This window comes from Myotis yumanensis, unplaced genomic scaffold (assembly GCF_028538775.1).
Source record: "Myotis yumanensis isolate MYYU_CA2020_CCGP unplaced genomic scaffold, mMyoYum1.0.hap1 SCAF_16, whole genome shotgun sequence".
NCBI classification, from domain to species: domain Eukaryota; kingdom Metazoa; phylum Chordata; class Mammalia; order Chiroptera; family Vespertilionidae; genus Myotis; species Myotis yumanensis.
Genome location: NW_027223767.1, coordinates 43,052,310 through 43,075,513, shown reverse-complemented (window position 1 = coordinate 43,075,513; position 23,204 = coordinate 43,052,310). Strand labels below are relative to the sequence as shown.

General features: G+C 54.0%; 2 protein-coding genes across 6 annotated transcripts in view; both read right to left on the bottom strand.

Annotated features, from left to right (window-relative positions):
• The window catches only part of HOXB2 (homeobox B2), a 30,880-nt gene extending 8,778 nt beyond the window's left edge, over positions 1-22,102 (bottom strand). Inside the window, exon 1 of the mRNA XM_070393381.1 lies at positions 22,052-22,102. The gene's annotated coding sequence lies outside the window, so the exon portion shown is untranslated. The remainder of the gene's footprint in view (positions 1-22,051) is intronic.
• Positions 1-23,204, bottom strand: part of HOXB3 (homeobox B3) — a 24,250-nt gene extending 1,046 nt beyond the window's left edge. Inside the window, exons 1-4 of one of the 5 annotated variants that reach the window (XM_070393375.1) lie at positions 22,939-23,204; positions 22,052-22,230; positions 4,203-4,290; positions 631-964 (exon numbers count right to left, since the gene is read on the bottom strand). In XM_070393375.1, the coding sequence (XP_070249476.1) occupies positions 631-964; positions 4,203-4,290; positions 22,052-22,230; positions 22,939-22,962 (625 nt within the window). In that variant the 5' untranslated portion in view covers positions 22,963-23,204. Of the gene's footprint in view, positions 1-630; positions 11,306-12,500; positions 12,621-17,222; positions 17,526-22,051; positions 22,231-22,938 lie in introns of those variants that run through there. The other 4 variants (XM_070393379.1, XM_070393376.1, XM_070393377.1 and 1 more) reach the window with 4 other exon arrangements.

Genomic DNA, 23,204 nt, shown 5'->3' with positions numbered 1-23,204 from the left:
AGCGGACACTCTATAATAGTGGCATTTATTAAGAGACCTGTTCTCCTCTCCTGCCCCAGCTTATGAAAATTTGATCATGTCACGCAGACAGAGCCACATGGCCATTTATTTAGGGCTGGGTTTTCTCTCGCACACTCTCTCCCCCATCCTCAACTCCAGGTCCGGGGAGTCACTCCCCCCTCTCCTGCCCCTGTCTGTGACCAGGATGGGGGTGGCCGAGGACGACCCTTGAGGCACCAGGACATCCATGGGCAGGACACGGGAGTGTGGCGCGAAGAGGCTGCCGTGCCTGGAGGCCGGGACCCGGGGCCGCCCGAGAGATTGTGATTAATACCCACAGTAATCATACTTAATAATAATCCATCGTTGACGACTCTGCGTCTACTGGCCGCGTCTACTGGCCCCGCGCCCGGCCTTCTGGAGCTCGGGTGCAGGGTGGCCGGAGGGAGAGGGTGTGAGTGGGGTCAGGGGTCATCAGGTGGTGGGAGGTCGGGGAGCTGCGCCGCTGCCACCTCCACCTGATATTGTCCCCAGGCCGCCGCCTGGGCGCCTCGGGGCTGGGTGCTAGAATAACAGCGACATTCCTGGCCCGGACAAAAGCGCACGCTGAGGAAGGCAGAGAGCTGGTACCTGTGCCGGGGGAGCTGTTTTTCAGCTTGGACGTTTGCCTCGACTCTTTCATCCAGGGGAATATCTGTTTGGTGAGGGTGGAGTTGGAGCCGGGACCGCATTTGGGGGGGCCGCTTTTGCCGGCCCCGCCCCCACTGCTGCTGTTGCTAGTGGTACTGGTAGGTGCGGCGCTGGGCGGGGGTGAGCCGGGCGGGGCGGGCAGGGGCTCGGGGGCCAGGCCCGGCCTCATGCAGCTGCCGTTCAGCTCCTTGCTCTTAGCATGCGGGGCGGCGTTGCCCAGGGATTGCAGCGAGCACGCCGAGCGCTGGTAGTCACCCTCCAGGTGCGTGGCGGCCTGGAAGGGGGGTGGGGGGGCACCATCGTAGCCGAAGCCATTACTGCCAGGGTACGAGGAGTAGCCTCCGAAGAGTGCAGCCGAGGCGTTGTCGTAGTAGGTGGCTTTCTGCATCGCTGGGCGAAACCCGGGCAGTGGGTGGCAACTTGCAAGGGCCTGATACCCTCACGACCGGACATTGGCACCCCTGGGGGTCACGTGAGGCGCCGGACCCCCCCTCCCCTTTCTGCCCCCCTCCTCCCGGGGTCTGTTCGGAGCCGCTGACCTGCGGGGTGAGAGAAGAGACACAAGGGGGAGAAGAGGACTGGGGCTCGAATCCATCTTAGGAACTGAAAAGGGAACTGACATCAATAGGGATTTTTCCTCTCCCCAACCCCGGCATCTTCACAGCAGATGCTGAGGCCGCTTCCTGGCCGGCAATGGATTTTCCTTAATTTCAACGCTTTAATTGTAAAGTAAAAGCCCACCGGTTTTCATTTCTACTTAAAAATAAGGACGGTACTCCTTTGGGGTCTGGCTAGGTCTAGAATCTTCCTGCTTACTGCAAAAGTCATTGCTTTCTCTCCTGTGCCAGCACACTCGCCTAACCTCTCCTCCTTCCTCCCCCTATCTCCTCCACCCCAACTCTGGAGAGGGTGGCTCAAGAAGGGGGAGACTGGGAGACTCTAAAAGCATCAGCAATACCCTTCTCTGAGCTGAGGCCTCCTGCCTCTGCCTCCCTCCGTGTCCATCAGGTCTCTCTCACCCACACAGAGTCTCATCGGAAGGAAAGACAGAACTCGGAAAGAGACAGAAGGAAGAAGCAGGCTGAGCAGAGAGCCTTCTTATGTCAGGGATCCTCTCACCTCACAAAGACAATAACAACGGCCTGACCTAGAAACTTCCTGAAGACCTTTCACCTCCTGAACCAGAGGAACTGGGCCTTTCCCGTGTCCCTGCATGTCCCTGCTCCAGGTATCACCACCTCCAGGCTAAGTCTTGGCCCAGCCAAGTCTGGGACCGGGCCCGCCGCCCCCATGAGGCCCCCAAAAGGAGCAGGATTGTTTCAATTCCCTGGCGCGGCTGCTTGGTGCTGTGACCATTTGGCCCAGGTCTCCTCCCTCCTTCATTTTTTTTTTTTCCCCACAGGACTTAATTTTTCCCACCCTTTTCTTGACAGTTTGTTTCCTTTGATTCCTTCAACAGAAGAAAAGAAGAAAGAAACTGGATAACTGCTGGACTTTTCTACCAAGAGATGGGAAAAGACTTTCTAAAAGAGAAAAAAAAAAATCCCTAGGAAAAAAAGAAAGTCAACAAAGCCATTTGAACAATATTATTCTCTGGGCTGGGAACAGGGTACCCCTGTTTACTAAAGTTCTCTGGGGCAAAATTTTTTTTAATAAAATCATTGTTTTTTTTTTTTTTCTCATGCAGCCTTTTTAAAGTGTGCCGGAAAAATAAAGGTTGGAGCTGTCATAGGGTTTTGTATATTTCTTCTGAAACTTCTGACTGCATCCCTCCCCCCTCATCTGTCTTCCCCAAGGCCTCACCACCACGCTTTTTCATAAAACCTCCAGACTGACCCTCTCTTCTGACATGTGAGTTTGGAATACTTAAATCTCATTCAGCCCAGCTGGCAAACTCCAAAGAAAACTAAAAATAGGAAAATAACAGAAAAGGCGTGTAGGTGAAGGAAGTCCCTCCCACACATAAATCCCCTTCTTAATCGCACAGATTTATACCCCAAAGAAAGCCGGGGTGGCCCTGAGGTCCGATTGGTTTCTGGGAAGAATTTGTTCCCGGAAAATACACATGGGTCTGCAAAGCAGCAGGTCCTTTCAGGAAAACTGGAGTTCAATTGACCAGGCTGACCCAGCGCCTTTATTATTATTACCATTAGTCTCTGATGATTTAACCAAAATTAGCTTCGGAGCAGCCCTGGCTGAAGGGGGAATTAATTAACAGGCATCCGTTGAGTTTGTTATTAATAGGTAGAAGAATAAAATAAAAACGTTGGAGGGGGTTGGCTGGCCGGGCCCTGGCTTTATTTGGTCTAAATGATTGTTACAGCAGTAATGATGATGAGGAGGAGGAGGAGGATAATAAAACAATAATTTGACTAGACGCCTGAGGCCGAAATTTCTGTCGCTCCCCCTGCAATAAACCTGCAAACCCTTGCAGGACCGCGGCCGGGAGAGCGTGGGGAGCGGAGGAGCCAGGAGCGCGGTAGGAAAGAATGGAGCCTCCGCCGCCGCCGGGGAGAGAGGGCCGGAAGGTTTGCGGAGGGGCTGAGCCCCCGGCTCCTGCCGCCGCCGCCGCCGCCGCCGGGCTGTCTGGGCCGCTGCTGCCGCGGTGGCTGGCGACTAGCTACGCGGGCCCACGGAGGCGGCGAGAAAGCGTCCGGGGCGCCGACCCGGTTGGCGGTGGCAGGTTCCCAGCGCCCCGGGCTGAGAGCCGAGCCCTACGGGCGGCAGCAACTTTGGGCGCTGGCGGTAACCGGATTAGAGGCGCGTGAGCAACTCCGCCCCGGGACCCCGCCGGGCCGGGCCGGGCTGCGGGGCGCCGGGGCCTGGCTGGCGGGACGGTGCGGAGCGGGAAAGGTGCCTCGGGGATCCGAGAGCTGGGGACCCGGGAGCCGTGGGGGTGGGGAGCAGCTCTAACAGCCAAACATGTCTATTTCCCTTGCCTCCATGTTGGAAAAATCCAGGCTCCATATGGCTTCTCGGGAGGGAGCCGGTGGCTCCTGGCTTCCCCCCAGGGTCTCGCTGGAGTGAGCCACCCCCCAGAGCCCCACCTGGCCAGGCGCACCCCTGGAAGAGCCGGGAGAGTCACAATCGCGGGGGGGGTGGGGGAACCCCAGGAGAGGGGAGAGGCCACCTTCCAGGACTTAAAAAATAAAAAAAAATAAATTAATGGAAGGAAGAAAAATAAAACAGGGAAGGAAGAGAACGGTTAGGCTCTTCTTATCAGCAGGAGAAAAAAATTTCTGCCCAGGACCTGGTTGCTAAAAGAAAAGAAGAGAAAAGGAGAGAAGCAGGAAGAGAGAGGGAGAGAGGGAGGGAGAGAAGGAGAGAGAGAGAGGGAGGGAGGAAGGGAGGGAGGGAGAGAGAGAGAGAGAGAGAGAGTCAGTCGCTGCGTGGAAGGAAGCTTAAAGCTTGTGAACTCTTCTTGAACCGAGATTGGAGTCATATGGGCCATAAATCATTGAGACATACTCTCCGCCATTCACAAACTGATAGCCTATTTTAGTCCCGCTTACCTTAGCCACCGACGAGGGGAGAACAGGCAGACATAATATATATTCACATCGAGCCCCAGCGCGAGCGGCAGGCGAGAAATCTCCCCTCCTTGAAGGCAAAGGGAAAAAAAGACCACTGTTTAAAGCGGCGTCGCCCCCCCTCCCCAACAGCCACCCCGGCTGGGGAGCCCGAGGGGCAGAGCGGCCGGAGGTGCCGCGCGGCGTCCGCTTCAATTCACTCGGCTTAGGAGCGGGGGGTGCGCAGGAGGGAGGGGGTCGGGGAGCGGGGAAAAAACAGGAGACCGAAAGGTGCTTGGGCTGCGGGGCTCGCCGAGAATCCAGCTCCGGGCTCCGCCACGGCCAAGTCGCCACAGTGTGGTTGCCCTATAAGACTGGTACGCCCTACTCTCCGTAACAATGGCCTCTGCTTTTGCACAGGGAAAAAAAAAACCACACAGACACATACACACACACACACACACACACACACGCTCACACACACACCCCACCTCTCCCCCTTTAGCGGGCTTAGATGCCTGATAAGGAGGGAAGGTGATGGTGGTATTGGGGGAGAGGGGATTTTTACACCCCACCCCACCCCCACCCCAAAATAAGGGTGAGTAAGGAAAGAAGGTAGAGGTTTGGGGTTTGTTTGGTTTTTTTTTTTTTTTTTTTTTTTTTTTTTTTGGTCTTTTCATTTTGTAAGAACAGGTACATTTTTAAGTGGAGATTTTGGCAGGGGAGGCAGGGGGAGCCCAGGCAAGGGAAGCCAGTTGGAGTTCCCAGCTCTTACCACCCCAGTGATAAACCATTATGCTAATTGGGAAGGAGCTGTTGGGAGGCCTAGTCAAAGGCTCTGTGCTCCCCGGGGGTGGGGTGCGTGGCGCCCCTCTGTATTCATTTGCAGTGGAACACTAGGACTTTTTTTTTTTTTTTTTTTTTAAGTAGTTTCACTCCTCTGGGACTGGTGGCTGGGTCTTCCGCCCTCTGGCTCTGGCTCCCTCCATCTGAGCCTCCCGGTCTGCTGCTTCTCTCCCCACACCCACTCTATTCTTCCTCTCTCCCCACAAATTTCCAGACCCAGTTTCCAACTGGTAGGGAGGGAAGGCCAGATTTTTTTTTTTTAAACAGCCCCCTCCCTTTTTTTTTTTTTTTTTTTTTTGAGAACAGACAACAAGCGGTGAGTGATTATTTAAAAAACCCAGACCATCTTGCAGGGCGAAGGGGGGCTGATGAGATGGTGACAAAAGGAGGACCCTGTGTTTCGCTTCAGCTCCAGACCGGCTGGCCAGAGCCTGTAAGAACCTCCCAGAGAAGTTTCTGTTAGGATTCTCACCTCTGGGTGGGCAGGAGGGGCTCAGAGGCGATAAGGGTATTTGTACTTCTAAGGAGATGAGAAGAACTAGCAAAATGGCTTAATTTTAAGTGAGCCGGCAGGAGAAGCAGAGGATAGTTGTGGTGGTGGTGGTGGTTGTCATTTATTATTGTTATTATTATTATTATTCAGAACAAACCTGTTCTCTCAGCTCTGCAAGATGATGATTCTGGGCAGAAGTAAGGAAGATGATAGAAGCTAAACTTTTCTTAGCGTGTGTTTGAGAAGGGCGGGGAGGCCTGTAGGAGGAAGACAGGAGCCAGGAATGTAGGTGTCTGCAGATTTGGGCCGGGGGTGGGGACGAGTCCCGTTGGTGGAGGAAAAAGACAAAAAGAGCACCAGGACATTCCCAAAAGGAGGAGCGTTTGCAACTCTGCTAACTGCTGACTCTGGGTTTAGGGGATAAAATAGGAGGCAACCGGTCTCTTTTTTTTCCTACAAAGGCAGCTTGGAAAACTTGTTCTCTTAACTTTTTGTGGATAGCACCAGCCACTACCCCGTGAGCTCCTGGTTAGAATATTTGGCTTTTGCCTTCTCCCATCTGGATGCACCAAGGAGAGATGGGACTGGGAGAACAAAGGTGAGAAACTGTTTCCAGCTATTCTATTGTCTTCCTTCCAGGAGAGGGTGGTTGTGTCTGGCAAAGCTTCCCTCAGATCCTATCGTTCCTCACTCACAGGTTCTGCTTTGGCCTGAGAAACTCTTCTATTCCCATAGGAAGTGGTTCCTGGGTTCCTCTGCCCCCCCCCCCACTTCTTCCAGGCCCCCTAAGTCAGACTTTCTGGGTTGAAGCAGTAGGTTTCCTGGGGCCCTGCTGAATTAGGGAATGGGGTACCCATGGCCTCCCTACCCTCTAGCAACAAGAACCGCATGTAGAGCTTTCACTGTGATATTCCCAAGGATCCTACGGCCTCCTAGAGAGATGGTGGCTGAGAGAAAGGAGAGATGAAGATAGAGGGTGGGAGCCATTTTTTTCTGTGTTCATCAAGAGTATCAAGAAAAGAAAATGCCCAAGCCAGACCCAATGCTGTGGCTCAAGCCATGACCCTCGAAGAGAGTGAGTATGGCCGCATGAGGATGTGGCTGCAAGAAATCTGTCCTGAGATCTCTAGTGCCTGGTTAGTGACCTACAGAGTGGGACTCTATGTAGCTTTGGGTCTGGTGGGTCAGGGACTCAGCCCAGAGAGGCTGCCAGAGGCTTAAGGGAACCAGCACCTTTGGGTCTTTTCTCTCACTCCCCAACATTAAAAAGCCAAGAATATATCTCAGACCCTCCATCTCTCCTAGCTGTTGCTAGAGAAGATCGTCATAAAATTGAGAGAAGAGAAAACCTGGTTGTTTGTGGCTCCAAAGCTTTGCATCAAGGAATAAAAAGAGAGCCTGGAGGGCACCCCGCCAGCTGCCGGCCTGCAAGCCCGGGCTGCAGGCTGATGGGGCCTGGCGCTGAGCTGGGGGTGGAGGCGCTTTCCAGAGTCAGCAGTGGACTATTCCCCTCCTGGGACCTCAACTCACTGTGGTGCCTTCTGGCTACGCAAAGAACTGGGGTGTGGTGGGGTGGGAGCAAAAAGAACTGGGGAGCAAGAAAACTAACCTGGAGAAAAAGTTCAGAAGACATGCGCCCCCAAATGCGGTAGGAGATGAAGTGGGACTTCTTAGTTCTGGAAAGCAGAGCCCATTTGAAATGTTTGGGAGGCAATTAGATCCTATTTTGGTTTCTTTCTTGCTTTTTTCTTCCTTTCTTGGAGATTGCTGGCTGGCCGGTTGCCCCAGATTGGGACAGGGAGGGTGGGGGGTGTGGACGGCAGAACAGGCAGCCCTGAGGGCTCCCATTTCGTTTGAGGTGTTGATGCAGGATTGGGACCTTTCAAACTTCAAGGGACAAAGACTGGATAGTGAGGAGTGTGGGCAAGGACCTTGGGGTGGGAGACACCGGAGGGGTCTGAGGGGAGACTTTGGGGTCTGGAGAAGAGGAGGGGAGAGGGCTTCACCGATGCCAAGGGAGTCCTGATTCAGGGTTAGACTACAGAGAGGAGAGGAAACCATTTCTTCCTGGACTCAAGGCAGGGAAACTTAACTTACTGTGTGTGTGTGTGTGTGTGTGTGTGTGTGTGTGTGTGTTGAAAGAGAGAGAGAGAGAGAAATTGAAAAAAATGGAGAGAAAGATCAAGACACAGAGACCTTAGTGTAATCTAATAATTAAAGGCAAAAATTAACAATAAAGGTAAAAATTAGAGAAAATGTCCCCCTTCATAGACATTCTTTTCTCTCTGCTTCAGTCTCCAAAAAGCTAGAGCGCTCTCTCTGGCACTGGCACTCCCCTCCCCCACTTGTAATGGGTACCCAGTACCAGGGGACCCGGAGCACTTTAAACACCCTTGAGAAATCCCTGGCGGTCCAGCCTTCCAGGCCTTTGGGGGATCACGTCAGTTTCCCCGCCCCCCCGCCCTCCCCACACACACATACACAGAAAATCAAAGAGCAAACGAAAATTCTCCTCTCACAAAGCACAAATTGGCTGGCCCCGTTAAAATCGATTTCTGATGATCAGCCTTGGGGTGACCAAGGATTCTGCCCCAAATTCCGGCCGCAGGCTGATCGTGGAGGCGCTGGGACCTGCAAGCCCAACGAAGCATCTGGGGATCTGTTTCTCTCTAGTCCTGTCTGGTTCCCAGACCCACACTCTTCCAGCTTCATCGCCCAACTTTGTTGCAGCGGCAGAGTCTTGTAAAGTTCACACCCACACCCAAATCTCCATCTAAACATTCATAAAAATTTTCAAGCTGGGGTTGTAAAATGGTAATTGCTACTGAAGACCGCTCCTGGTATCTGGATCCTCAAACCTGCCTCCCCTGCTACCCACTCCACCCCAAGATGCCGGGAGCAGGAGGGAACAAAGGGGCAGCCGCAAGCAGATTTGGCGCCTCCGCAGAGACCGGTGTAGACCGGGTATAGACCGGGTATAGACCTGGCTCAGCAGAAACGGGGATCGGGATCGAAAGAATAAAAAGGCCACTAGGGTTGAAGAAAAATCCAAGCTGTACTCCCCCCAACCCCAAGCGACGGGGTGAAAAGGGAGGCAGGAGAAAACAGGGCAACCAAGAGAATTTTCAAAGACTCCTCGGGTGACCGGGTGACCGTGGAGGCCGCCTGAATGTGCTGAGGAGCAGTGGATGGGGCTGCCTCGGCCAAGTTGGGAGTTACCGGCAGGCGGGCGCCTTGCTGGCACATGAGTCAATTCTGAATCAGGGGTCCCGCCTCATCTAGAAACATGGTCCTGGCCCAGCTAACCCACACCTGCGGATGTCGAGACAAAGGTGGGCAAAGTAGAGAAGGCACCAGGGAGAGGGTCGAATCTAGGACAGCTGGGCAGGGCGTGGGGGTGCTGGGGAAGGGAGGGAGAAGCAGGCCGGGGAGGAACAGGGGCCCAGCCGCTGAGAGTGACTGCGCAGGTCTCTCCTGACAGATTGGATGTCTCTCTCCCAGTGACCTCTGTTTAACAGACAATAACTCACCGGATTAATGACCAATCAGCTGAAGGCCTTCCGAACTGCCTCCAAATATAAAACTCCAAAGTCGAATGGGATAGGGCCAGAGTCTGGACCTGCCAGCGCTCACATTCTCTCTCTCTCTCTCTCTCTCTCTCTCTCTCTCTCTCTGGCCTGAGACTCTGATTTCCAGAACTAAGATGAGTTTGTCTCCCATCTCTTCCCACTTCCTCCTGCACAACTCATATCCCTGCTCACACTTCCCAAGGCAGTCCGAGGAACTCCCCCCTCCCCTCTTCCTACTCATATCTCTGCTCCTACAAGAAATCTCTCTTCTCATAACCATTAAACTTCTGAGAAACTCCCACCCCTCTTGAATTTTATTTTCTCCCAGTTTGGGGAAAGAGATGGAAAATGAGAACAAGTATTGGTGGGGGAGGGTCACCCGCCTTGCAGGCCTATCCTGGCTGCCCTGGCAGAAGAGCTGGTATAGTGGTATAGTGCCCTCTCCTACCAAAAGAGGGTCCAAAGACCTAGGGGTCAGGGTGAAGCTGGAGGCAGGGAGGGGGGGGGGGGTAGCCTGCCATCATAGAATCTAAGTTCTAAAACCACAATTCCGTCCCTGGCTGGGGTAGAAGGGACTTTAAGAACTGCATTCTGAACAACTAACTCCAGCCTCAGCTGGGCACCTAGGGGAAGAGTGCCTTGCTCTGTGAGGTTGAGCCCTGCTTCCTTAGCGCCCAAATGCCAATTCCAGCCCAATCCAGCTAGCAAGCCCCTCTCCACTGCCTTCTATTTCCATTGCTCTCAGAGGCCTGAGCTTCTCCTCTAATCTTCAGGAGGAGGAATGGTCCAGATGCCAGTAGATTTCCTAGAGCAAATCTGAGTCACCACCCACTGCTCTGGGTGGGTACCAACCCCCTGTATATTGCAAATAAGCATGCAGTAACTTCTGTATGCAAGGGAGATGTTCCCAAGCACCAGAGAGTTACACCCGGGTCAGAGCTGGGAAAACGCCAGGATCACCCTGTTCACTCCTGTCATTGTTACAGATCCAGAAACTGAGACCAGGGAAATGACTTGTCTTAAGTCATCCTTGGGATAGGCTTGGAAGTCAGGAGGCTTAAATTCTAGGTGTTCCAGATTGGCTGTATGAGCTGAAGCAGAGAACTCCTTGGGCCTCAGTATCCCCTTCTGTAAAGCCAGAGCATATGTGTGGAGGGGAGGGGAGGGGATGGGCCTGAGGTCCTTTTTAGACTGAGAGTTTGTGCTTCCCTGTGTGCTAATGTAAAAGTGAGCAACAACCAACAACACTAAGTTCGGGCAATAAGGAAGAGTATTTCCTTTTGGGATTTAAAAGCTTACACCTCTACTACCAAACACCAACTCCATCTTGGTCCTTCTTGCCCCACAGAGGCTCACACACTGGCTTTTACTGCTTTCCCGCTTGTGCTTGTGTGAGTGTTTATGCGGGGGGGGGGGGGGGGGTTGTTCTCCACCTTCGCCACCAACTCAAAAGTGCTGATTTTGAACACAGGAACCTTAGCAGTAAATAATTAATTTGTATAATTAGAGGAGGAAGGCTTCGACCTGGCAATTTTTAACCAAAATTCAATGCACCCATTGTACCAGCCTGGCCTTCTCACCCGACCCCCAACTCTGCCCACACACCTACCAGCCCAGCTTCCCAACTGCCTCCCCCCAATTGGAGACCAGCATTCCCAAGATGGTCAGCAGGATTCACGGAGTCAGACGCTGGTCCTTCCCTACAAAGTTCTGTTCCCTACCTGCCCCGCCCCCTAGAAATCAGGCCGCCTGCAGCTGCCCTCTGCAGCTTGCTTTCCCTACCCCCTAGCTGTGCTGGGCTCCAGGTCCCAGGCTCCCTGCTCTTGGGATACAAGTAATCCACCTCCCCAGCTCAAGATGCCCCAACAATCCAGCAATACAGCGAGTTTGCATTTCAAGAAACTCCCATTAATATCAATTTACTTCACTGAAACCTCGGGTTCTTCATCAAGTTGATGATTTATGATAAAATCAATTAAATTACGGCCACTTAGGGCCCAGCCGCTTCCTCTCAGATTTCATTGGTGCAGGACCCAAGTGTCTGGTGGAAAAATGCAAGTTTAGCTGGAGGCGAGGAAAGATAATTCTGCGGCTGAGAAAATTTAATGCAAAACAATTTCCAGGCAAAGCTGGGGCGTCTGGACAGAAATGCAAGAGCCACCAGTTGGCCTGCGGAAATAACGATCTGGGGGTCAAAAATATATTTCTCCCCACCCCCACCATCCTGCTCTGTTCCCCTTTGTGCTCCCTTGCCTCCCCCCCTCCCCCAAGCAGCAACTTCAGGGGAATTTGAGCAGTAATGGTGGAACCCAAGCCTGCAAGGCCCAGCTTCCAACCACTGATCTGCCCTACTCCCCCAGGCCTTTTCCTCCTCCCCCCTCCCCTTCTCACACAGCTATGCCCACCAGTTCCTTAGTCTCCCACAGCAAAGTTAAAGGTTCAAAGTGAATATCAGGTGGCGCGTGGGCAGATGACACAGAGGGGCCGGGGCCAGGCCAAGTGGACTCTACTGCATGTGGCCGTGGGAGGAAAGAACGCCCAGGCCGAGCCAATCAGTGCCCCGTGGCGAGGGAACGGAGCAGCAAAGTGTGTCCAGAGCTGCCCCGTCCCAGAGGATCAGGACCAGAGAACACCGGCCTCCCCCCAGCTCCCCGGCGCCCACTCACAAAGCCATGCTGCGCCCAGCAAACCCCAGCCCGAGAACTGACATACCCACGAACACACCTACACGTGTGCATGCGCGCACACCCTCCTTACACCTCACACGGACCCACCACACTCTGTGCCTCCAAGGGAGTTCCCACCATCTCCCCACATCTGAGAAAATAAATCCCGGAGCATCCACCTGGCGTTGCCTCCCGCCCCAAGGAGAGGGGCTGCTCCAGGCCTCCGCTCTGTTTGGTTTTTGGTTTCCAAGGCAGGCAGGGAGTAAACACAGCTTCGCTGCAGCCATAAATCACCCCCTCTCCTACCTTCTCAGGGTCACACCCGGCCTCAGCGCAGCCCCTTGTAGTCTCAGCTTCAAATGGCCCGCAAGGTGCTAAAAGGCTGGGCCACGGTGGCAGCTGGGCTGTGCGGGCCGGAGCCGGCCGGGCGCGCTGGCCCCTCCCCAGCAGATGCCCCGCGCCGCCCTGGGAAGCCCTCCACCGCCTCCAACACCCTTCCCCGAACCCCGTTCCTGTCCACACACCACAGGCGCACCCACGGTCCTCCACTCTGCCCTGCACCAGGGTCCCTCGACCCCCTCAGCCCCCACCGCCTCTGAAGTTGCCCTCATCTTTGTCTCCCACGGTTTGGATCGGGCCTCTGTGCCGACCCAGGAGGGAGGCCGGGCCGGGGTCTCAGCCGCTCCGCTCCGCTCCCCGCCCCGCCCCGCCCCGCACCCACACTTACCTGTGCGGCTCCCGCTAGGGCGCAGGCCGCGCCAGGCCGCCGGGCGCGGGGGCGCCACCGGCCAGGCTCGGGTCCCTCGGCCCCCGCTGGGGCTCGGCCGGCCGCATCCCGGTCATTCCGCCCCCGGCGGCCCCGGGACGGGCGGGCGGCCGCGGGGAGAGGCCCGGAAGCGCGGCCCGCACCCCGCCCCCGCCCCCGCCCCCGGCTTTGTTCGGCCTTCGAGGCCGCGGGCGGCGGCGGGGCGCGCGGGGCTGCCCTCGAGGCGCCCTCTCCGGAGGAGCCGGGGGTCCCCCTCCGCCGGGCCGGCCGGGCACGGCGCTGGGCTCGGGGCTCTGAGAGGCGGCCCGGTGGCCAGGAAGGGGAGCCGCGACTGACGGGGGGCACGGCGAGGCGCGGGAGCGCCGGGGGCGCCATGGCGGAAGGGAAGGCGGGCGCACGGGCGGCTCTTCAATGTCACCAGCGAAATGGGTTCCATATGTCCGGCCCGGCGGAGAAGGGAGGGGAAGGGAGAGAGCTCTGGGCAGGACTGGACGGCGTTGGGGGTGCTCCATGGAGGGAGCAGAGCAGCGGCGAGGGGGGGAAAGAGGGACTGGAGAGGCGAAAAGGTTTGCATTTCCCAGTTTCCCCGGAGTCTTTAAAGGCTGCTTAGGCGGCCAGGAACTTTGTTTCCCTTTTCCCTTTTCTTTCCTGAAAGATGGGGGGGGCGGGGGGACGACGGATAGGAAAGAGGTCAGTGAAGGTAGCATCCGTTCGTTCAGGCTGAGATTCCTGCGAAGGGATGTAGATGGGAGGTGAAAGGGAGAAAGTTCAGAGGCAGCTGGAAGATCAACCTCTCCCCTTCCCTAAAGAGGAAAGGAAGAGACCCAGACCCAGACCGTACCCATGAGGGGAAAGAGAGAAAGCCAAGAAGATCCCAGGGTCCAGGAGTGAGAGAGTTCCTCATGGTGGAATTCTGTTTGGGGGCCAGTCCAACCATTAAGTGACTCATGATGGTGGTAGAAGAGGAGACTGAAGTGCCCACGGCATCTTGGCCATTTCCTGAAACTTCAGTGGCTGCCCAGCTGCCTCCCACCTGAGATAGCACCCCGAGGGCCTACTCTCGAGGCCGAGGCCGTTGCTCCTGGGACGGTCTCAGCTTGGGCAGCTGTCTGTGAAGAAAGCAGGGAGTCTAGAAAAGCTTCCAGTCCCACAGCCCTCTCCCCCGTGTGCCTGCCCGGTCAGGCAAAGGGTTTGGGCTCACTGGTGCGCTCTGTCTCTCTCTGCCCTCCACCCCCATTTTCTAACCGTCTCTGTGCCCCCTGTCCCTCTCTCACAGCCCCTTTGTCTTCTCATACTCTGCCTCTCTGTGTCTCTTAAGTAAATTTGAACTGAGCCGTGGGAAGGACGTGGAAGCATCTCCAGAAACCACTTCTGGGCTGGGCTGCCTTATTAGGCCGGCCCTCTCCCAGAGGCAGTGTGGAGCCCTTGGCCTCCGGGCCCTCTCATCTACAGGGGAAACCTACCCTCTTGTATGGAGACATTCTCCTCTACAGAAAAGGGAGCAAGGGAAGTGGTTTCCTTTTCACTTCCCTTCTTCTCACTTAGCTCAGAGGAGAGTGTGTGCCTGCCTCCCTCTGTCTCTCTCTCTCTCTCTCTCTCTCTTTCTGTGTGTGTTCATCCAAGTTGTGGGGCTCTTCTTCCAGGACAGCCTCCTGCCTCTCAGACTGGCCTTTGTCTCCACTCTCCCTGCCATCCTCTCCTTACAGGTCTGCCTTGACTTCCCACCTCAGAAAGGGATCCTTCTGCCCCTTCTCTCTCTGGGGCCCTCTCTTTTTCCTTCATCCTCTCTCCTCATCTTTCTATCCAACTCCTCTGGTCATGAAAGCAGTGGCAGCCCAGCCTCTCAAAGGCACGGGGAAAACATGATAATTATACAGAGAAAGTGGACACCAGCAGAGTCTGGGAAGAAAACAGAATCAGCAGCTTTCCTAAAACCCCCCTCCATCAAATGCCTTAGACCCCCCCACCCCCCGAACAGCAAGCACAAAAGCAAACGGAGAGTGTGTGTGCATAGACCTGGCAAGAGGCAGAGTGCTTCAGGGTTAAATGTACCAAATGTATCCCTTTTTTAAACCAACACAGTCTTTTCAAACTTGATGATTTGGGGGGTTAGGCCTCTGTGCCTGGATGGAGGGCATCAGGCCTCACAGATGGAGATTTAACCAGGGGCCAGCGACTAAAAGATACTGGTGGAAAGGGATGGTCTCCCTGCTTTTGTCTCCTGGGGCAGCATCTGCGTGAGAGTTGGGGAAAGGGAAAGGGAGGGGGTATCCCCAGGGCCTGAAGAGACAAAGACCTGAAGGAGGCTGAAAGAATGGAGAGGAAAAGGGGGGGGGGGACCTCCATGTCATAAGCACAAGCAAAGGCAGCAAAGGGGGCAAGATAGGGGGTGGAGTTGGCAACACAGAGGTAGGAGCCCATGGCACTAGCCCCCACCTCTTCCCAGTAGCTATGGCCTGTCCGAAAGAGCAAATCCTTCAGCCTCCACCCTTCTGTTCCCCAGCCTCCAAAACAGACTAAATTCAGGAGCTAATAAACACAACTCCACTCTCTCCCTTCTCCTTTATGTCCCTCTTCCTCTCCAAGGAAGAGGTAATCCTACCTCACTCGCTCTCTCGGGGATTCCAAGACTTTGACCTACATTCTGGAGCACCAGTTTCCAGGGTGAACTCACATTTACACCCACCTTGTCCCCTCCCACACGGGGAATTCTCCAACACTGAAGGATGGAGGGCCTGAAAGGCTTGGAGCCCCCTACCCCTCAGATCTCTTTGCTGCTGCCCCCCAACCCTTCCACCCTCCAGCCCTGGAATCCAGACTCCACCTTCCTTTTATCCAGGCCAGGTCATGCCCCCACCCATCCTAGCCTAGGGTCTTGTTCCTCTCCTTCTCTTTCTCCATAAACCCTTGTCAACCCAGACTCCCAAATTGGGAGCCTTCACCCACCACCCTCCCACAAATCTGCCTGTTAACAAGGACAGGGGGGCTCAGCGCCCACTTGGAGTAGAGCGTGGGAGCGAGCTCCTAGATGCTCCACTGGGGCCTAAGCAGCCACTCAGAGACGCTTATGCCATAAATAATTAACACCTGGGTGCAGAGTCCCTCTAATTTCTCTACTCAAAGGTTTACACGAGCAGGCAGAGTTAAATATCACAGATAATAGTAGCTATAAAGTCAGTTGGCCCAGCTCCAGCCAGGGGAGAAAAAGCCAGTAGCCTTGGCCAGACTTGGCAAAGGCTGTACTCTCTGCCCCTCATCTATCACCACTTTGGGGTACAGCATAGCATGTCCCCAGAAGACACCACTAGTTTTCTCTCTTCCCTGATGGGGAGGGACTGAGACCCCCCATATGAAACCCTAGGGCAAAGTTACCAGCTCCCCCTGCCCAGTCTGTACCCTGTTTGCTTCCTCTTTGAAACGGGGCTTAGGGAGAGGAACACGCTTCAACTTCTGGGACCACCTGATTCCTGCTACATTTCTTCTCTAGAAAAACTTGGAGAACTTCTCCCTGCTTTAGCCCCAAACACACACAGTCCCTGGCTGCTGAGGAAACTTTCTTTGTTTCAGGAGGTCGAAGGAAGGCTACTGGGGTGTGAATTCATTTCCTTGTTTTGTTAGCCAGGAGGGTGGGGAGCCAGGGCTTTCAGCTTTTCTCCATGCCCTTCACCCTCTGCCTCCATTGTCTCGCCCAATTTGGGCAGCTCATTCTCCACCCTAAATACCCTGTCATACACATCAGTCCTATAGGTTAAGCTTTAATGCTATAGCTGAGTCTCTCCAGGCCCCCCCCCCCCCCGCCCCAATTGCACGGGGCTTGGATTTGGTCCCCATCAACAACAAGAATCTTTGCCTTCAACTCCAGTCATTCCTTCCTCTGCCTCCACCTCTCTTGCCCCCAGGCTCCCTTCTGCCTTCAGAGTTGGGTTCTTTCCCAGTGGCTGGAATTGGAGCAGCCAACCTCTGGTGGGGAACTGCTGAAAAATGAAGCTCTGTCTGCTGCTGCAGGAATGTTGGCTCTATCAGGCTCAAAAATATAATTTTTATATTAGGTCATGGTCTTTGACTGGGTTTATATGCCAATGAGGCATTTCTGGTTTACCAAATTTATACAAATCTCGCCTTAATTGATAATCACGGATGCTGTAATTTAAGACCTCCAGCTATAGAGCTTTCATATTAACTGCTGATATATTACTGTAAATCATCTGAAATAACCAACTCCTGGGAGCAGAGCAAAGAGGGAGGAAGTGCCTCCGAGAGCGACTCTCTCCCGGCCGCAGAAATAGCCCAGCTTCCACATCATTTTCCGTGAGAAATGATTTATCGGAGACATGGCCATAAACAACACAACTCGCTCACAAACACAAGCAGACGCAAGCACACACACACACACACACACACACAATGGCTGGCATGCCGGGCCCCGAGAAGCTGACACCCATATTGCTATAAATCAAGAAAAGGGTTGGAGGAGAGGGAGAGAGAGAGAGGGGAGAGGAATATTCCTAAAATCTCTATGCAATGCCTCAATGGATATAAACACACAGAGCACCGTGTGAAGAGAAATGGCAGGAAATGAAGATGGCTATTTGTCACAGTTTACGACAATAACATTAATAACAAACAATAAATTTACATGGACATATAAGACACGGTAGGTAGTGAGAAATCCCTTCTACTTACAATACCCCAGCCCGTGGTGTGGCTCCGGCTGCGGGGCTGTTTTATTGCTGCCTCCCTCTCTTTCTCTCTCTCTCTCTTTCTCTCTCTCCCCCCCCCCTCTCTTTTTTCTCAGGGTACAGGCTTGTTTTTCAAAGGACAGTTGAATTGCACGTCAGAAACAGGGAGACCAAGCCTGCGATTTTCCTGACGAATACATATCTATTCTGCAACCTCGGCATTAATTATTTAATGAATCACGTGACCAGGGGGGGGAAGGGGGTCTTTCGATTTCAGGCTCAAAGGACCACTATGACCTTCCCCTTCAGGAGGAGAAATTTTCCTGCAAAATAGGTCCCCCCCCCCCAACCCACCAATGGAATAGTATCGAGTTCTCCTTCTCTCTTCCAGATTCATGTCTATGCCTGCTGTAGCTACAGCTCCCTAACCACCTCCACCTCGGACACACTTACCTACAGCCCACCTCTCCTCTCTCTCTTCTCCTCCTGCTTCTGCTTAGTTCGTGGAGGTGCAGAAATAGTCTGCAGGGGCGTCTGGGGTGGGGGTGGGGTGGGCGAGAGCCCTTCTCCAAGCCCCTGGATTTCTCAGCTTCCAATTCTTCTCCCTGCACCCTTTAAGGTTAAGATTCCCCCCAACTCCCTTCTCTCCCTCACTCTTAGGAAACTATTTTAGTGGAACCGCCCCCCTTCCTAAATAATCAACAAAATTTCTAAAGGGACCATCTCCGAAAGATACACTTCTGAAGTCCACATTATATATGTATCAAGCATGGGGCTTGTGGCTTTCATTCTCTTTTTTATCTCTTGTGGTACCTTTTGAAGAGGCGGAAAAGGGACTGGGTGGACAGGCGACTCTGGGACTTCCAAAGTTGAGAAGAACCGCAAGCTGGGACTTTTTTCGTTTGTGGTGTTACTATGATAGGGAACCGAATCCTACCGACGGATTGAGAGCACGTCCAGAGACAAAGACCGGACTAAAGTTTCTAACAAAAGAAGTGGACTGTCCGCCTCTCTCTACCTCTGTCACACCCTGTCTCAGTCCCCTTACCCCCAACTCCACGGGAGACAGCTGGAGATTCTAACTGAAGGGAGGTGGGGAGGGGAAAGGAAGAAAGAGGCTTTGAAGTCAAAGTCGGCCTGGCAGCCCCGGGCCCCTATTTCCCAGGTGTTAGTACCCTGAGCTTCCAATCCACAGACAATGGAGACTGGTCAATAGGAAAAAGATGGGGGGGGGGGGGTTGCATATTAAAGGGTTGAACACCCAGGATGATAGGAGAGAGCCATTCCCTGGGCCTAGAGAGAGAAACCTTCATCTCAGAGATAAATAAAATAAAACATCCCCAAACCTTCCCACACAGCTCAACCCCAGAATGAGCAGACCAGTTACAACCAGAGTCCGAGTCCTTGGCTATGGGCTGAGGTGAGGGCGCAAAGGGGAGTGGAAAAGACATTCCTGAAGAAGCCCCTCGCTGCACATTCTCAGCCTTATCTCCAGCAGCTCTGGGGGCAGCCAGGCCACCGCCGCCGAGGGCAGGCCGGACAGGGGAAGAACAAATGCGCTTTCGGGCAGGGAGGCTTGGGGCTTCCCCTTTTGATTTGTCTGGAGGGTTCTGAACCAAAAGCAACTCAATGGGGAGAAGTCCGAGAGCCTAGATGGTTTAATAACCCCCAAAGCAACATCCACCCCCCGAGTGGGTGTCAGTAGGGTCCAGCTGGGGCGGCATCGAGGCCCCTGCAGCAGGCACCGGGCCGGCCTGGCCTCCTCAGAATCTTGCTCCCGGTGCACTGGTGGGGCGCCGGCAGGCCCGGGCCAGGCTCAGACTCTGTAGGGGGTGGTCGGCTTTGATTGTCTCAGATACAAAACACAGACTGGTATTGAATTCAGCCTGCTTGGGGCGTGGGTCCCGAGCCCGTGCAACTCTCTGCGAGGTCCTGACCACAAATCCATGCAAGTGGTCCCCCCAAGAAAGCTCTCCCCTAACGTCTAAAAGGAAAGTATGAGCAAGCAAGAGAGAAGGTATAATACGCTGGGGCAGCGGAGGGTGGCAGTCTCTGAGACGGAGACATGCTTTTTCAGGACAAGGAAAAGAACAGCAAACTGACAGAAAGGCATGCGGGGCAGGTTCTGTTAAAATGCCCACACTCCTGGGATCCTGGGAATGTCCGTGTTCAAATAAACAAGCGCCGAGAGCGAGCCGAGCGCCCAGCGCTTTCTTGCTGCCGATAAAGCGAACGTTTATACTGGGAGAAAGGCGAGATTGATTTACGAATCTGAACGCGCCGGTTTTATGGCCGATCACAAATCCGTCAGCGCTCAACTCACGCTGGGAAACTTCCCCACTTCGCTTTCTAACCAGACCCCATTCCCTGGCCGCTTCCCAGGGAGACCCACCACGAGGCCTGGGGCTGCCCCCAGTTTGTCCAGGCGGTGGAAGTAAGAGAAAGATGGGGAGGACCAGGGGCCTGGAGGGAAGAGAGGTCAAAGATGAGGAGGACTAGAGGCAGCCACCAGAAGTGTAGACGGTGAGCCCAAAGGGCCGGGGAGCCCTAGGCAGCGCTCCGGGTTGGGGTCTGGGAATGGGGGAAAGTGAGATCTCACGTTCCCACCTGTAGGATGAAATCCTTGAGTGGCCCCTAACCCTCCCTTTCCATTGTTTTCCTCCTCCTTCCCATTGGTGAACCCCTAATCCTCACATTGCCAGAGAGAAGCTTGTAAAGTCCCTGGGCCTAGAGAGCTCCCACAATGGGTTGTCTGCCCTTTAATGGGTGCATCTCCCTGAAGCCCCAGCTTTTTCCAGCCCAGGAGCAGCCCAGCTCCCCTTTCTGCTCACTCCCTTTCCTTCCGAAGGCCTCCACCCCCTGCATTTATTATGCCATCCAGGGACAAAGAGGATACCAACCAACTCCAGTTATTTCTCACCTAAGACCAAGTCCCTAAGTGCCAATAGAGCATTTACAACACGCAAACCAACACCAAGCACAGCCCAGCAAGCTTCAGCCTCTCCTAGTCTTAACCCCAAAGGAGCGTTTCCTCTTCCCAGCTGGAGTGTCCCCCCCATCGTCCCCCCCCCCCCCATCTCCTCCGGAGAGGATGGCTGCTCATGTGGATTTTTAAGACACAGCAAGCGGCATACAGATTCAGAAAGGCTCTTAGAAACCGTCCACCCATCTCTGAAAATTAAAAGTTGCTGGAAACTTTGGCTAACATGGCAGAGCTCTCCCTGGAGATGGTCGGAAGGGTCTGCGCTGGCCCTTCTCCCAGCTCCCTTGTGCCTTTGGTGGAGAGGTATTCCACGGGCTCTGGGAGTCGCTGAGGTGAAATTGGGGATCAGGGGAAAGGGGTGAAAGTGATTCTAGGAGTAGCTTCCCAAACAAAGGAACTTCAGGAAAAAAAATGGGGTGAGGGGTTGTGGATTTGGATATCAGACTTTGAGACACAGTAATCCCCAAGGAACTGTTCAAGTGGCGAGCCCTCTCTCCCCTTTGGACCCAGAGGCTGCACCCCTAGCCCCTGAAGCCTTGTGGGCCTCTCCTGCCACTTCCCTTTGTCGGTCCCCCCTCAGCTCCCTCTAAGCAAAACAGGACAGGAGGGGTAAGCTGGACATGGGGACGGCGGGAGCCAGGCTGAAGGAAGGAGCCCTGCAGGGAGCCAGACCCTCACCCTCCTCCCTCCCCTGGCTGTACCCAAGCAAACACTTTTATTCCTTCTCTCCCCAATATGCAGTAACAGAAAAACAATCTAGAAATTCCAAAATAGCGAAGAAGGGGTTGGGGGCGAGAGGGGGTGGACATGGGCACACAGCAGCCCAGGGGCCGCTGGCTCCCAGCGGAGGTGTGACTTTCCCTCCCAGGCAGGACGCAGGAGCCAGCACAATGTCCAGTCTCAGAGAGGTCAAGGGGCTTCCGAGGTCATTTTGTGGTTCTAATACTGAGCTAATCGCCTAGAAAACGTGGCCTTTCCATGAACTCTCTCTCCTGCCAACCTCCTGCCTCCAAACTCACAGTGAGCCTCAGGGAAAAAGGGCCAGCACATTCAGGTCCCAGGCAGAGCCCGCTGGCTCACTCATCCTCAGAAGCAGGGCCCCAGGTTGGGGGGGGGGGGCAGCGGCGGCGAGGGACACAGCCCCCAAACTAAGAGAGCAAAAGGAAACCAAACCGAACACGGAGCCTCCAGGAAAAAGGGAGGGGGACAGAGCTAACGAGGAAGATTCCAGCGGCAGGAACCTTGCCTGTGAACGGAGCCGTTTCCTGCTCCAGAGAATTGGGAATATTTGCCTGGAATCCCAAGCTTGCCACAAAAAGGGGGAAAGGAAGACATCCACCTATACGCTGCTCCAAGCCTGGGGCATTCCCTCCAAGAAATGCATTCCGTTTTTCCAGGGGGCAGCATGACATCTCACTGTAAACAGCTATGTGGGACACAAGCCCTCAGTGTAGACAAACAGAGTCACAGAACGACCGGCCACATGTGCGCGTCGCTACACACATACACATGCACAGATGCTTGGGTGCCACAGGCCCCCCCTGCATCCTCCAAAACCAGGACAGCACCCTGAGCTGCCTCACACACAACCTTCTCTGGGGTTCTTCGGGGACCCTCACACGCAGGCACCCGCAGTTCAAACATTCTCCAGGTGTCAGGCCTCTCTCCCATCTGACCCAAGCATCAGTCATCATAAAAGGCCCCAAACCTGACCAGAGTCACCATAAAAACCCCACCACGATAGGGGTTTCTTCTTTCCCTTGTTAAAAAAAAAAAAGCAGAAGGAAAAAAAAAGCTCATAAAAGGATTTTTTTTAAAAAAAATGCCAGCCCAGGCGGGGGCTTTGTTACCTTTGCGCCTCTCGCCTCCTCTCGCCCCGAACTTCTCGAATCCCATTCATGGCGAAGGGCTTCTTCCAAACTGAGAGAAAAAAGTTTTCAACTTTACGGTTCCAAAATTTTTCCCCCTCGCAGATCTGGGAGAGGCGGCTAACACTTTTTCCCCCCAACAGCCGGTCTGCGGAGATTTGCTGTTGAATAATAACAAAGGAGAGAGGATACGTATTTAAAGAAAAGAAGTGATTAATGGTTTTCTGTATAATTCTCACATTTTTCTTAGCTCTTGTCTACACAGAATGGCTGTGAACTTTAAGCTCCATAGAAATCTTTTTTTTATTCTATTCATACCTTCCAAGGAGTAGCTTTGATTTGGTTCTATAGAGGCATTCCTCGGGGGGCATATGCTTTTTAAGAACTATTTTCTCCCTCTGCTAAGGGCAGTCGCATCTCCTGGCAGCTAAACATCACACCAAAATGGACCAAACAAAGCTGGCCGCTCTCATCCTCCAGGTCTGGGAGATTTTTTACGAGTCTCCCCGCAGCATTTAAACCGGCAGTTCAACCCTTTCTCAGTGCTAGGGACACCAGCCCCGTCGGTCCCTTGGCCCTACCCAGCTTCAAACTCCCGGGTGCTGCAAACCAGGGGGATACAATAAAGAAATAACAATGAAATGTGTGGGTGGACTTGGCTATTTTTATTTTCTAAAGGGAGAAGGGACTAAAACAACCAACCACTTTTCATTCATATGCTCTCCCCAGCCCTGGGCTCTCTGGAGGCAGGGTCTATACCCGGGGCCACCACAGGACCGGAGAGCTCAGGCTGGAGCCCCCAGACCTTCGACCTTCTCGTGGGTACTGCACAAAAGCGGCCCATGCTTAACAGAACTTCTGAGGGTCACCTGCATTCCCTTCCCCCACTCCATTCTAGGGGTGACTGGGACCTCCGAGACAGAAAGCGATTTGGTCCCCAGTCGGTCCCCAGTCGTACTTTCGATACTTTCTATGAGAAAGAAAATGAAAATTAATACAGGAGCAGGGCTTCACAAAAGAGGCCATTTGTCTTCTTGATTATCTATTTGCTTGTCAGAGTTTGAGCTATGGCACCGGCTAGCTCCTTTGTAATATAAAAATACTCTGAAAACCTGCAAACACCCAGAAACATCTG